At 42.9% G+C, this 14,025-nt stretch overlaps 1 protein-coding gene across 1 annotated transcript in view; it reads right to left on the bottom strand.

The window, feature by feature from the left end:
- gfra4a (GDNF family receptor alpha 4a) overlaps positions 1–14,025 on the bottom strand; it is a 151,863-nt gene that overhangs the window by 17,904 nt on the left and 119,934 nt on the right. Inside the window, exons 3-6 of the mRNA XM_084914373.1 lie at positions 12,786–12,866; positions 5,765–6,104; positions 2,187–2,296; positions 360–494 (exon numbers count right to left, since the gene is read on the bottom strand). Of these exons, the coding sequence (XP_084770499.1) occupies positions 360–494; positions 2,187–2,296; positions 5,765–6,104; positions 12,786–12,866 (666 nt within the window). The remainder of the gene's footprint in view (positions 1–359; positions 495–2,186; positions 2,297–5,764; positions 6,105–12,785; positions 12,867–14,025) is intronic.

Below are 14,025 nucleotides of genomic sequence, written 5' to 3'. Positions count from 1 at the left end.
TGTGATTGGCTAATCTGATATTTGTTTTTAAGGGCCGTAAGAGGTGTACCCAGTAAAGTGTATATTTTCACTTCAACACAGTTCAAGTGAAAACGCAAGTAAGTAAGTAAGTAAGTAAAATAATGACCACCCCTCTGTCTGCTCTGTTTCTCATCTATGTACAAAACAGCCTGACTCCCGTGTGGGTTGCAGAACATCAAAGGGATTTTTGCACCACAATAAAAGCGTCACAGATTATTCTGTTCACAACTAGACTTTCTTAATTCTCGCACTTGCTCTGGTTCTTAGTCTGGGTTGTAATTGCTTCTCTGTTGCCAGAGGTCTCTCTCTCTCTCTTTCTCTCTGCAGTTGTTACTTACTCAGGCAGATGTTGTCATGGAAAAAAGTGAGAAAGTCGCTGCATTGTTCCCTGTGGTTGCCACTCGCTGCGCAGGAGCACCAGGGTCCCACATTGGAGGTGGAGTTGTCAAGGTAGTTGGGAGTTATTGTGCTTCCTGTTGAGGGCAGGAGAGGTGGAAAACAACACATTTCTGTATGTTTACAGGCGTACTGAGCCAACACATCTCCTCACATTACTATCTTTACGATGCAGTGATTGAATCTGACCTTAAGCGAGCTCGCATAAAAAGGAAGCTATATCTTTGATTTAGCCGAACTGTGTGGAATATTTAACATCTTTTTTGTTATTCAAGCTATTCCACCCGTCTCCCCGTGCTACACTCTGCTCGTAAGCGCCTCATAAAAACTGCAGTTTCCAAAGAAAACCCCCCAAAAAGTTGTCTGACTGAGAAGTTTGATGTCATTCGAGCTGAATTCTGGCTGATTTAATCTTGTTACCCTTAGCCTGATTATGACCTTACTCTGATTACAATAATCAAATAAAGGCATTTACATGGCAATTTCTATCGTCCTGGCATTGCCCTAATCATGTTAAGACTGAGTTATTAGTGCGTATGTAAATGTATTCATTGAGAGGGAAAGTGAGAGGAATTTAAAAAGAGGAATGGATGAAAACGGAGTGAATGCGCACGGGGACGCAGACGGGCAGGTTAGTTAGTGCCGCAGCCTGACACCAGCTGGGACCGAGTCAGGCAAAGAAATCTTACTGTATTATGTCTCGGTTTGAAAATAGCAAACACACAGCTAAAAATACTCTGTCTGTGTAACTGGTGATTATTCAAAAATGTGATTTTCATCGTGGGTGAATTTATCATACATACAGTGCATCGCTGCTAGCTTATCCTCTTGATCTCTTGCAACCTTCCTACTTTGTTGATGGTACAACAGATCCAAGCGTCCAAGTACCGCAGCAGTTGTTTAGGTTTTCTTTTACACTTATGAACTCCCCAAACATGCGCATCCACCACATGCGCCAGCCTGGCAAACTCTGATAAGAGCAGCGGCCTGAGACACAAAATTCAGGCGCCGTCAGATTCTTTCTTTTCATTTTGAATCTTTTCAACCGTTCAGTGGGAAATGATTGGAAAGTCATTCCCCGGGAAGCCTTCTAGTTTGTATTTTTTAAAAAGGGTGAGGATAAAATCGCTGCACTTCGAGGCAGTGTGGCAAAACAAAACAAAAAAAAGTTCTGATTTACCTCTATTGATTTTTCTGGGACTTCCAAACAACAGCACCTCAGAGTTTCACTTCGTCTTGAGTTGTCTACAATGGCCAATCTGTGCTGCACAGCTTTCTGTCTCTGTCTTCCTTTATCTGTCTACTTCACTTTCCAACAACCCCCCCCCCACACCCTTCTTTTTGCAGTACTTCACTTGGGTATTGTTGTCCAATAATGACATGTTTGAACTGAGTGCTTTTTAACAACCTTTTGTGCATTATGTGATCCTTTGTTAAGTTTTTATCCGAAGCACAATAGGCCGTGTTCTGCGCCTCTACCCAGTCCCGCTCATTGTCACGTCAGGGATAATTCTCTCAAAACAGCGGTCAATAGTTGTAATTGCACTACTTATAATGCCAACGATTTGGCTGGGCACGCTGTAGCCACATTAATCAGCACTTCATCGATTCCTAAAGCGCGCTCCTCATCACAATCCTTGATTCATTCTTTTGAGCCCTGTTCAGCGCACTTGGCTGCTCTTGGCCTTCCTCCCTCGAAAATCTTTTGTTCCCAATCTATCACCGAAGGTGGGCGAGCCGGAGGTGGTGCAGAAAGATTTAGTTCTTACCTATCAGGCCGGTGTATGCGAGCAGACATTGCCCGTAGTTCTCCTGCTTGCAGCCACTGGCACTCTGCTCGGAGGGCTGGCAATCATGCTGGAACTGTGCCCAGCGAGACCTGTGGGAGCAATAACATGCCATCCATCATTTACTTGTGCTTGGCTGCTGCACACATCATGTCAATGAGTGGTGGCCAGCGCTGGTGCTTTCTCTCATCTAACCCCAGAATGTGGGTTTGAAAACCACCACGCTCATCTACCTGCTTGTGCTCCCGTAACAACTCCCTCTGCCCTTCAAGATCTCCCGCTCTACAGCACTTCAACCCTACTCCAGTCACCCATGGTGACATTCATCCCCCTTTATTCTTTCTTTCTTTTTTTTCCTTCTCCCTGGCAGTCGTCTCTTGGAAAGCTGCCAGGCTGTAAAGAGTCAATGAGGGGCAAAGATAGGCCTTAGCTCTGCTCTCTTAATACTGTGGGTGCTGTCTGGCAGGCCTGGCCACGAGGAGATTAGACAAATATGGATCTTTCATATAAATACTTCCTCCCACAGCAGCTTTGCCTTCCTGCCTTACCTTTCCTGCCAGCCGCACAGACATCCAACCTCATCACCGTCATCGTGCGAGGCTATCGAGGCCATCATATTGCATCATTGGCCCCCGCCGACTGGCATTTGCGACGGGATCCCCTCAGGGCACCACAACTCTCCACTTTGCCCTCATTTGTCATGTCATTGTAATGATGTGCGTAAAACTCATAGGCTGTGCGCTAAGTGAAGGCATCCTCCGCAGGCAGCCAGTTAATGCCGGCTGACTGGTGCACGATTGGTGGGCCGTGCAGGGGCCTTGAGATGCTCTATCCGTCGGGGCGGCAGTGGAGAATAATGCCTGATCGATAGCCGTGACAGATGAAGCCCTTTGTCTTCCTGACATTTGAAGAGGAACTAGATTAAATGCTGGCGACCATTTGCTGTCAGTAAGAGGAGGCTGACTGGATGCTTCTGAGAACTCCGTGTTCCTGGGAGAAACACACCCTATGAATCCTAATGACCTCATAAGGCATTGTTAGTTTTCTGACTGGACGCTTTACAACCCATTTAAATTTGAATGAAATCCTTTGGTAGTCACATACATGGGGACATAAACGCCGAATAACTAAGCTTTCTCAGATGACTCACCATGCGAGGAGGGTCACTTTTTCTACAAACTATTTTCTGATCCTGACGATGTCTTCACTGCTGATAATAAACATTTTTCCAAGCAACTTGCCAGGAAAACCCCAGTGAGAAAGACTGTTTCAATAATGACTATTTCACATGGCTGCTTCACTCGGAAAATGAATGCAGAATTTAATTGAGCTAATTAAACACAGTTAATGAGTATAACAATTGCATTAATTAAACACAACTGACTAATTAAATCTAAATGAACATATCACCCTAGCCAGACATATCTTCCAAGATATACACGACGCTATTTATTGTCCTGAGGGAAAGTCAGCGAGCGAGGCCACCATCAACAGAGCACTTCAAATTAAACCAGACAGCGGTGACGATGACGCCACATCTTGTACTCGGTCAGAAAAAATAAATCAACTTGACACAACTTGCAACTTAGCTTGTCACCTGTCAGCAAACTCGTCAGCTTAGTCACTAATGGGACAGTAAACCCTTACAGTTTACACTCAACACCTCGTGTACTCTGGCAAAGGCGGTGAATAAAGCATGGCTCTGTTCCCTCAGTCGTCAATAAGACTGGCTGTTATTGCTCAGTGTTGACCAAATGCACCAACTGTAGAGGTAGTTATGAAGTAAACTGTAGTCGGAATCAAACTTGGCGAGCCTGTTTTCGTCCAATATTCCGTCGTCTGTGCGCCTTTTGCCCGTCTTTATCTTTTTGCCTTTTATTGGCCGCTCTCAGTTATTGCTTTTTCTTTGGAACTCTGCCTAGACAACCGGCATCCTGGAGTTACCTCTTCACTGCTGACATTGCGACTGGTGTTTTGCAGCCGCCATTTAATAAAGCTGCCAGTTGAGAACCTATAAAGGGTCTGTTTGTCAAACTGGAGACTCTGACGTGCCTTTGTTCTTGCTCAGTTTTCCCACCACAGCCTCTCGCTTGTCTTTTCTAGTAAGAGCCAGTTTTTCCAGTTATGTAAAGGGAACATTATACATCGTTATGTGAGTTGTTTTTTTTACTGGGTTCATTACTTGTTTGTTTGGGTATCATGACACTAACTGAAACCACAGCAGGTGATGTTTTCGGCACCCAACTAGAAGATGATAATGGCTTTTTTCTTATAATAATCAATTAGCCTTTTAACAGGATACAGTTGCGTTCGGCTAACTGAGCAGGGATAGTTGCATCTATGTCCATGCTGCACTGAAAACACTGAAGGATTTCCATGAATCTCCAATTGTTCTTTACCATACGTCTGTTCAATTCAGTTATATCATAAATCTAAACAAAAGTGGCTTCCTTCAAAAACAAAGACCTCCCTAAGTAGCCCCAAACCTTTTGAGCAGTACAATAAATCAGGTGTTACTTTATCCTATTTTAACTGTCTTGTTTTCTTTTTAGGTGAGTGGTTGAAGGTTGTCTTTAACCACACTGCAAATTTGGCTTCAAACTTTCACTGATTTAACCCCTCCACCACCTCGACATCCACCCGTCCGCTCCACACCCTCAGATTTCTGCATGCAACACTTTTTCTGGGTGCACTGGCCTTGGAGCCTAAACACCAAACTTTAATTATATTGATGCTAATGATCATAAATAATAAAACTGCTCTATGTCTGCTTGATGTGTGTGGGGGGACTGTTTGCTAACACTTTAGCAAATCTCTTTTATGTGCAGCTTGTCTTTCAGCTAGTGGTCAAAAATTAATGGCTACAATTTCCATGTAAGAAACTACCGGTCGCATTATTCTTCTCATGTCCTCGCTCGGTTACTGTGTGATTGTTATGTTATTCAGGAGCCCAGGCGTTTAAAATGAATCCAGCTTTAAAATTTTCAGCGTAAAAAGCAGAAAGTCAAAGAGAAAAAAAAAAAGCTGGTGTTAAAAGCGTACGACAAGGCAAGAGCCTCCTCAAGAGCCGGCAGATCAAAGAAGATCTGCGATGTGTCAGTAACCTCAGGCGAGTGTTTACCAACAAGTTTAACAAAAGAGCTCGATAAGCTGATACAGTCTTTAAAGCCTGTTTCTCCATTTAAGTGGGAGTTTACTTTCAGCTTCTACACGTCAGATAACATTTATCTCAGTTTTAAGTCTTTGAGCATCATTTTAAGGAACGGGCACCTTCTGAATCAGTCCGTGTTTCCGTTGTCCTGGATTAGTTATTTCAAGTGTTCTGAATAAGCGTCTGAGCAGGATGTGATAACCATGACATGAAACATTTAACAAAGTGATTTTACTTTTAGGTCAAAATATGGAAAAAGACCTTTTGTGAGCCTTTAATAGAAGCTGCAGCTGCTGAAAATAATTCTCAGTTTAGTGAGAAAAGTGACGTCAACTCTAGAAATTATGTGTGAAATGTTTTTAGCAGGAGGCAGCATGTAAGACCAGATTTCTTTCTTTCACATTTCTACCTGCACACATAGTCTGCCTTGCAGATCCGCAGCTGAGCCAAACAGTTGGGCTTTTCCTTGTCTTCGTAGGAGCAGGACGGCACGATGGTTTGCCTGCGGCGCTCTGCGCAGGCCGTGTCGGTGCAGGGACAGAACAGCAGCTCATTGGTGTATTCAGGGGGGACGCGGTCGAAGAACTTCCTCAGCGCCTTGTTGCACTTTGCTCGATTGCACGGCCCCGAGCGGGCAGACGGCTGGATGCAGGAGGAGACGTACTCCGTACGAAGCTTCTGACACGTCTCATCTATGTTACACGCCTTGGCAGCGTCCAGGCAGCGGTTCACTGTCGTCACTTCAGACTCTGAAAGGAAGAAAGAAGACACAAGTGAGCAGCAGAAAGGCTTACATCCTCGTGTGCAGAAAATCAAATCTCAAGCAATGTTTACAAATGATTTGAAGCACTAATTGGAGTTAGGATCGACTCGCCGGCCCTCACCTCTACACTCGGATGCAGAGTTGCATTTACAAGTGCAAAAAAACCCCAAACAAAACAAAACAAAACAAAACAAAACAAACAAAAAAACCCCAAACAAAACAAAACAAAACAAAAAAACAAAAAAACAACAAAAAAACAAAACAAAACAAAATAAAACAACACATGTCTTGAAGAAGAAAATAAACCAAAATGATGATTGTATGTAATAGGCCTCCCTGTAATGAATAGAACATGAATGGTGTCTAAATGTTGTATGAGTGCGGGCACTGGATGTGTTTCAGCCAAGGCCTAATGGCTGAATATTTCATTCTGCTGGGTTAATGCAGAGTGGCAGTGCTGAAAAAGCTGCTCCTCCATCTCTCCAGCCGCACAACAAGGCCTGTAATTACTGTTCCTTCCCCCCTTCATCCATCTATCCATCTCTCCAGCACTCCCTCCCTACATCTGGGCCCATTCCTCACTCACCTGACTCCCTCCTTCCCTCGCCGCAATCCTCCCTCGCTATGTGCCTGCCACCCACGATGCCGCTATCGCCCCCACTCCATCTGTCTCGTCCCTTCCCCTGCTTAGCTCTCTCTCCCATCCTTTCTTCCTCAACTTTGTCCATCTCTGCCTCCCTCAGTGCCCATGCTCCTGCTGACTTCTCGAGTAATGAGCCACCTTCTGTGGAGGCAGTGGAAACCCCTTTCATAAGCACCTTTTTTTCCCCATTGTATTATTTCCCAATCCATCATTATATGTGTGCGTGTGTGTTTTTTTTCCCAAGCGACCTTCCAGTCAATACGGCCATGATGACGCTCAGCTCCTCTGGCAGATAGTGCTGCTCATTAGTTTGTAAAGTGCCTGTAGTTGCGTCTCCTGGTGAGTTTGACTCTCACCAAGCTGTCATATAAAATATGAATGGCCTCAGAGAGAAGGCAAACAACCCATCGCAAAGCACAGGTTATTCCCAGCTTAACCAAGTAGCCAGCGGAGGGCAAGGGTGGAGTGCAGGTTGGAAAACTGGATCCAGTGTCTGCATACTTGGGGAGGAGAATATTCCCACACGCTTGAGTGTGAAATCCTTCACGCCATGGTTTTGTAACCTGTTATTTATTCAAAGGAGGCCCGCTGAGCATGCAGCACACTTATGTGTCATGCACTCGCATCCATAAGTTACCCACGGCCCGGCGCTGCCACCAGGCCGACTGTAGATTGAGCACACCGAGGATTATTATCCAGTCTCACACCAGATTCTGTAATGTTCAGGATTACGCGTCTAAATTTTAATTACGTGGTGCCAGTCTCTCTGTGTTTGGACAGTGACACATTCAGCTGTTTTGGCACCATCCTTCTAGCACAATGGATTTGAAAAATAGAAAGCAACTGAGCGTACCTAAGCCTTAAAGGAAAACTCCAGCATTTGTCTATGAAAATCAAAAAAATGTGTGTCCAAAAAAAGAAAAGGAAAAAAAAACACAATCGCAAACTGCATGCTTGAAAAAGTGACGTGGAAATGTCTGTAGTTTAAAGGATGTGAAAGAAAGAGTGGATTATGCTACGTGAAACTTCTCAACTGTTTTTGTTCTGCGGTGAGCTTTCTCGCTTTCTCTCCCTTTAAAGCCACCAGTGTCTCTGAACGTGGTCAGATCCTTATTACACAAACATCCCACAAACAGAAGCCTTTTTAAAGACCACCTTGAAATATTACACAGTATAACAATGCCTGTTCAGTTGATCTGGATGGAAACACAACACAAGCATTTTCTTCTTACCTTTGCTAAGGAGGTTATGTTTTTTGGTAGCGTATGAGTGCTTGCATGTCACTTTCTGTAAACATAATAGCTCAATTCACTCACTGGGCCCACGTCCTCATTTTAGACTTGACAGCATTTTAGTGGTAAAGGTGAACGCTTGGACATGAATTGAGCTGCGGTTTGGGGAAGGCCTCGAAGCTCCCAGGCCTGGCAGATCCACATGTACTAAATAGAAGTGAAGAAGTTAAAGAATTGAAAGGGGAGGGAGGGAGGGGCATGTAAACGAGAATGACAGCTTGCAGAACTGGGAGCACGTAGATGAGAGCCGGAGGGAGCGTGTTTGGAGGCGTGGTCCCGCTCCTGAAATTCCGATACATAATCTCCAAAAAGTTTATAATGGATTCTGATAAAACTTTGTAGGGGTGTAGAGTGGGGTCATATTAACAAGCCATTCAACTTTGGCGTAAATCCACCAACGTCTTCAAGGTCAACTTAAGGATTTATTGGTGGAAAACAGACAAAAAGCCTCATAACTTAGAAACTATGATTCTCACAGATGAGGTGTGTAATGTCAACACATAGAAAGTACCATATAAAGATTTAAAATAACATGCCACATTTGATCTCTGACCTTCAAGGTCTTTAGATTGATCTGGAGGTCAGAGTGATAAGAATCCTATTTACAGTATTTACACATAGATTTGTATTAACAATAAATAGGTATATAGGGAATATAGGGATTCTGAAACTCTGACCTCTTCTCTCTTCGTCGAGGTCAAATAAGGTCAAACTTTAATAAAATGTCTTTTACTTTGAAAACTGTGTTTAAACGTCTTCTGCTTTGTGTATATTGGCAGGATTTAGGAAATGATACCGGTGTACGGGGATTCACACTATAGTTAGCATCCAAATATCAGGTCAAATTTGACCTCTGACCTCAGTTTTACATTTCCCATTTCTTTCAAGTTGACCCCAAAATGTGTTTATATCTTTAAAGAAACCTTTGTCAAGACACAGAGAATGAGCTGCCTTGTTAGTAAGAAATATCCTGTATTATAATAGTATATAATAGGCTCAAGGTATTCATGTCCAGTTATTTACAAATCACTGCCTGTTATCCATTACCTACTCCTACATAATGTTTAATAATCAAAGTAATCATCTGTCACGCCTGTGATCTCAGAGTGCTTCTTGTTCCATTTTGTATCTAAAAGGCTGACTGACTTTACAAAGCTTGTGACAAACTTGAAGCTTCACTGTGAGGACAAAAGGACTGTTCACACTCGGGTCAACGACGCATTAAAAAAAGTTTCTTTCTTGTTGCCCTACATCTGCTGCGCTTCAACAGAAAGCCTTTTCTCAGCATCACCGAGTTGACTTTAGTTAACTGATTAATTGTTAAAGGGTGAACTGTTCTGTTATTTGAATACTTTGCTAAATATGATGAGCTGGGACTCTGACTTGCATCTTCAAAAAGGGTCATTACTCTGTCTGAGGAGCAATGCTATAAGGGCGGAAAAACATCCATTAATCACGTCTTTGTTGTTTTGGCAGTTGACTTGTCGAGATGCACGGCACGGATGTCAACTATGACCCCTTGTGGAGGTACTGGAGCGAGATTTACCAGAAGGCGGTTACAGTGCGGGCCTGGTGCTGTTGTAATTCACGTCAGCCCAGAATGAGAGGTTTCGTTTTAAAAAAGCAGCATATGTATGTGATCACGCGTAAAAGGTGACAAGCACTAAACCTGAATTGTTTGGTATTTCTTATGGTTTTTGTGTGCATTTCTTTACAGTCTTTACAGATGCAAACACAGTTTTGTGCAAACAGGTGAGCGCGGTTTATCCAATTTGCCTAATCTGTGATCTCACTAAATTATGCACAACAAGCCCGAAGAAAATGAATTGGTTAAGGAGATGAAGGTGAATGTTACAGCATGCACTATGCATTTCTGGGAGCCATGAATGGTGCTGAGCTGATATCGCCACTATAATGCACTGCTGAGATCCTTAGTGGGTTTGAAAAAAGCTGGCTGGGATGTTGTGGGAAGATCCTTGAAAATGAGAGAAGCTGTGCAGAGTAGCTCTGCTGTGGGGGAGTACATGTCTGGTTACAGTATAGATTTGATACTTTTTTTTACTTTATACAAGTCACTGCATTCACAGGAGGTAGTAATTATTTAGTATAGTGTTCTTATAATCTTAAACCAGCTTGTATGCTCTGTGGTCTGCACTCTAAAGCTCCATTTAGAGGAAAAGCCATGCTCTGCATCTCTGTATTCAGTTGCATTGTTACCTGTTACATAACCTGAATTTACCTTTAAGGCTGTTATGCAAACTATGGCCTGAACTGCCCTCATCTCACCGTTAAATGCTTTCCCATCCATGAAAAGAGGATGTACAGTTTACCAGTGTCAACTTGCATTAGTTCAGGTTTGGAAACATGAAATTGGTATTTGACACTGATCCCTCATTGGTATTACCGGATGCCAAAATATAGAACTACCTTTAAATCCCATGATAAATACAATAAATATTACAGCTTGTGGGAAGAAGAAACCTCCTGTGGCACAGAGTGCTTCCACTCCACTCCTCACCTCACCTTACCTCTGTACATGACTAAAGTGTACACGCCACATACCTAAATAGTACAAAATTGTGTAAAAACATAGAGACTTCTAATATTTATATTAATGTACTGGGCTCAAAAGAATTAAAGTAACACTTGAAAAATACATCAGATCTCAATGGGAAACAAAAATCATGCCAGATATCAATATTGATATGGACTGAGTTAGGAACAAAAGAACGCCACATCGGTTAAATGAAATGGAAACTATCAAAGCAAGGAAGTTTAGTTTGCCAAAATTTTATTGCAGCAACTCAAAACTGTACTCAGTAGTTTGTTTGGCCCCCACATGCATGCCTAACAATGTCAGAGCATGCTCCTAATGAAACAATGGATGGTGTCCTGTGGGATCTCCTCCCAGATCTGGATCAGGACATCACTGAGCTCTCTGAACACTCTGAGGGGTAACCTGGATGGACAGAAACATAAAGTCTCTGGAGGTTTCTTCATCCTCCAGTAGCTTCCTGCATACTTTTGCCACATGAGGCCGGGCAATGTCATTCCTGATGAGGGAATCAGGACCCACTGCACCAGTGTAGCGTCTGACAGTTTCATCCTAATACCTGATGGCAGTCAGGGTGCTGTTGACTAACCTGTAGAGGTTAGTCAAACGTTCCCTCTGGCTTCGTCAGACCCTTTCACATCTGTCACATGTGCTCAGGCTGAACCTGCTCTCATCTGTGAAAAGCACAGGACACCAGTGGTGAATCTTCTACTCTCTGGCAAATGCCAATCAGACACCACCGTGCTGAGCAGTGAGCACAGGGCCCACTAGAGGACGCTGGGCCTTCAGGTCACCCTCATGAAGTCTTTTTCTGATTGTTTGGTCAGAGGCATTCACATCAGTGTCCTGCTGGAGGTCATTTTGTAGCTCTGTCAGTGCTAATCCTGTTCTTTCTTGCACAAAGGAGCAGATACCGGTCTTGGTAATGGGTTAAGGACCTTCTACGTCCCTGTCTAGCTCTCCTAGATTAACTGCCTGCCTGCTGGAATCTAGTCCATGCTCTTGAGACTGTGCTGGGAGACACAGCAGATGGCACATATTGATGTGTCATCCTGGAAGGGTTGGACTACCTGTGTAACCTCTGTAAGGGCCAGGTATCACCTCAAGCTAACAGCAGTGACACTGAGTCTAGCCAAAATGCAAAACTAGTTTAAAAAAAAGAGTCAGATTTTGTGGGTTGTCTCATTGTTGCCACTCTAGTTCACCTCTTGTTAATGTCATTAACACCAAAGCAGTGGAAACTGATTAACAATCCCCTCTGCTACTTAACTGACCACATCAATATCACAAAGGTTTAATAGATTTGATGCTGGACTTTGATTAAAACGTGTTCCTTTTACTCAGCAGTGCATATTTAACATTTCTAACATGTGCTTATTTTGTGGTGGTAATTTTTAAACCCACCAATTTTCCTTTTGTTTCTTCTTCTTTCAAGACAATTTGGTTCATTTTCTCGTTGACCTGTTGGGTTTATGCTGGAAAAGGTGCATTAGGTTCTTCCTGATAGTATATCATGACAACTATCATTATACTCTGCTGTAATGCATGAATACCTTCCATAGAAATCACTTCATTTCAGTCATTACTTAAGATTCACAGACTCTCTGAGTATAACTGTTGTCAGAAAAACACAAAACACTTAACTTCACGTCCTCTGCAGTGGAAAAAAGCAACTTGTCAGTTTTGTGCAGCCTCTGTCTTTTCCATTCCTCCAGAAGAAAACAAAGTGTTTTTTATATGAGTCAACAGCTCTGCCATTTTCTTTTTCTCGCCTCCTCTGTCTCTTTCTCCATGTAACCTCTTTTCTTTTCTTCTGTTTCTGTCGTTACTTCACACTCTGGCTTTCCGCAGCTTTGCTGCTTCCAGCTGCATTAAGTAAATAGGTAATTAATCTGTGCCTTGGGGGCTAACAGCAGCACATACCAACCCTGCAGCTTGCCCACAGGCTCGGAGGCAAGACAGAAGCAAAGTGAGACTGTTACTCATCAAATGCTTCACAAAACCACCTGCATATCTGCTCTGTCAAAACAACGGAGAATCACAACATGATCTGTTATTACTCTGACACGTAGTATAGTATAACCCACTTAGCCTTTTTTTGTTCTTAAAAATAGATACTTAACTTACTTAAATGACTTTTTCCCCCCCTGGCCAGGCAGTAACTGCTCATTTCATTACCTGCAGCGATGGAGGCCAGACGAACGTAGTCAGTGCCCCTCTCCTCTGGTTCATATGGGTAGCTCTCCACCAGGCTGAGTCCTGCCAACACAGAGGAAAGAGAGTAGTTAGCTAAATGGCTTTTCTTCTTTTTAAAATGTAGATTTCATTTTTGCAAAATCCTAAATCCCAGCGTGTAACACTGTTGAAGGATGTAGTGTTACTCATAAAAGCTATAGATGTGCACAAAGCTGCAAAACATGCAAACCCCTCACATTTGTGTAAATTACCACAGGCTATTAGAAATGAGCTAGTTACAGAAGTTGCTAGAAAATCAACCACACAGTGCTCAACAACTTTATTAGACCATCACACAATGTAAGGCTTAATGCCATAGCTCAGCTGCCCTGAATTATATTTAAATGGAAAATTTCAATGAAAATAGTAAAAAGGCAACATGACAAAATCTCATGTTTACAAAAGAAGGATTTTCTTGTAGTGTGATGCTTGCAACACGGACTGTAAAAAAATGTATTATGGTTTAGAAACATTCTTCAGCCGATTCAAAAGCAGGACATCATGAAAGCAGTCAGGCACAGAGAAAAAAAAGAGATTTAAGACCCATGAAAGATAACAACAAGCTAAAAATTCAAATCAAAGGTAAACAGACAAATAAAAAACTCTAAAAGAATAAAATAGGGTAAATGGAACAGGGAAAACAAGGAAAGGACACAAGGAAGGAAAGAGACAAAGTTGAGACAGGACTATAGGTGCAGATGAGTAGTACAAAATTCACTTAGGATGGTTCGGGAGGAGGCCCCGGGGCAGACCCAGGACATGCTGGAGACATTATATCTCTCGACTGGCCTGGGAACGCCTTGGTGGAGGCTGTTTTGTGAGAGGAGGTGGCTGGGGAGAGGGAGGTCTGGGCTTCTCTGCTTAGGCTGCTTGACCTGGCCCCGGATAAGCGGAAGAAGGTGGATGGATGGATGGATGGATGGATGGGTTCTTAACTCAGTGAAGTGACTCATAAGTGCAACTAGTCCAAATAATTTTTGGATTCTGTCATCTGTGGAATGTAAAGTCTCTCAAAGATCCAGAGAAACCAGCTAGAAATCTTCACACAAGGAGAAAAAGGAGCAAATCTTTGAATAACTGTGATCTTCAGATCCTTGTGTGAAGATTCTTTAGTAGATGGTAAATGGTAAATGGCCTGTATTTGTATAGTGCTTTACTATATCTTAGATATCGCTGCATGGAC

The sequence above is a fragment of the Perissodus microlepis genome, chromosome 19 (genome assembly GCF_051167445.1).
Source record: "Perissodus microlepis isolate ML-2025 ecotype Zambia chromosome 19, ASM5116744v1, whole genome shotgun sequence".
Lineage (NCBI taxonomy): Eukaryota > Metazoa > Chordata > Actinopteri > Cichliformes > Cichlidae > Perissodus > Perissodus microlepis.
Note: the sequence above shows the minus strand (reverse complement) of the source record. Positions and strands in the feature narration are given on the sequence as shown.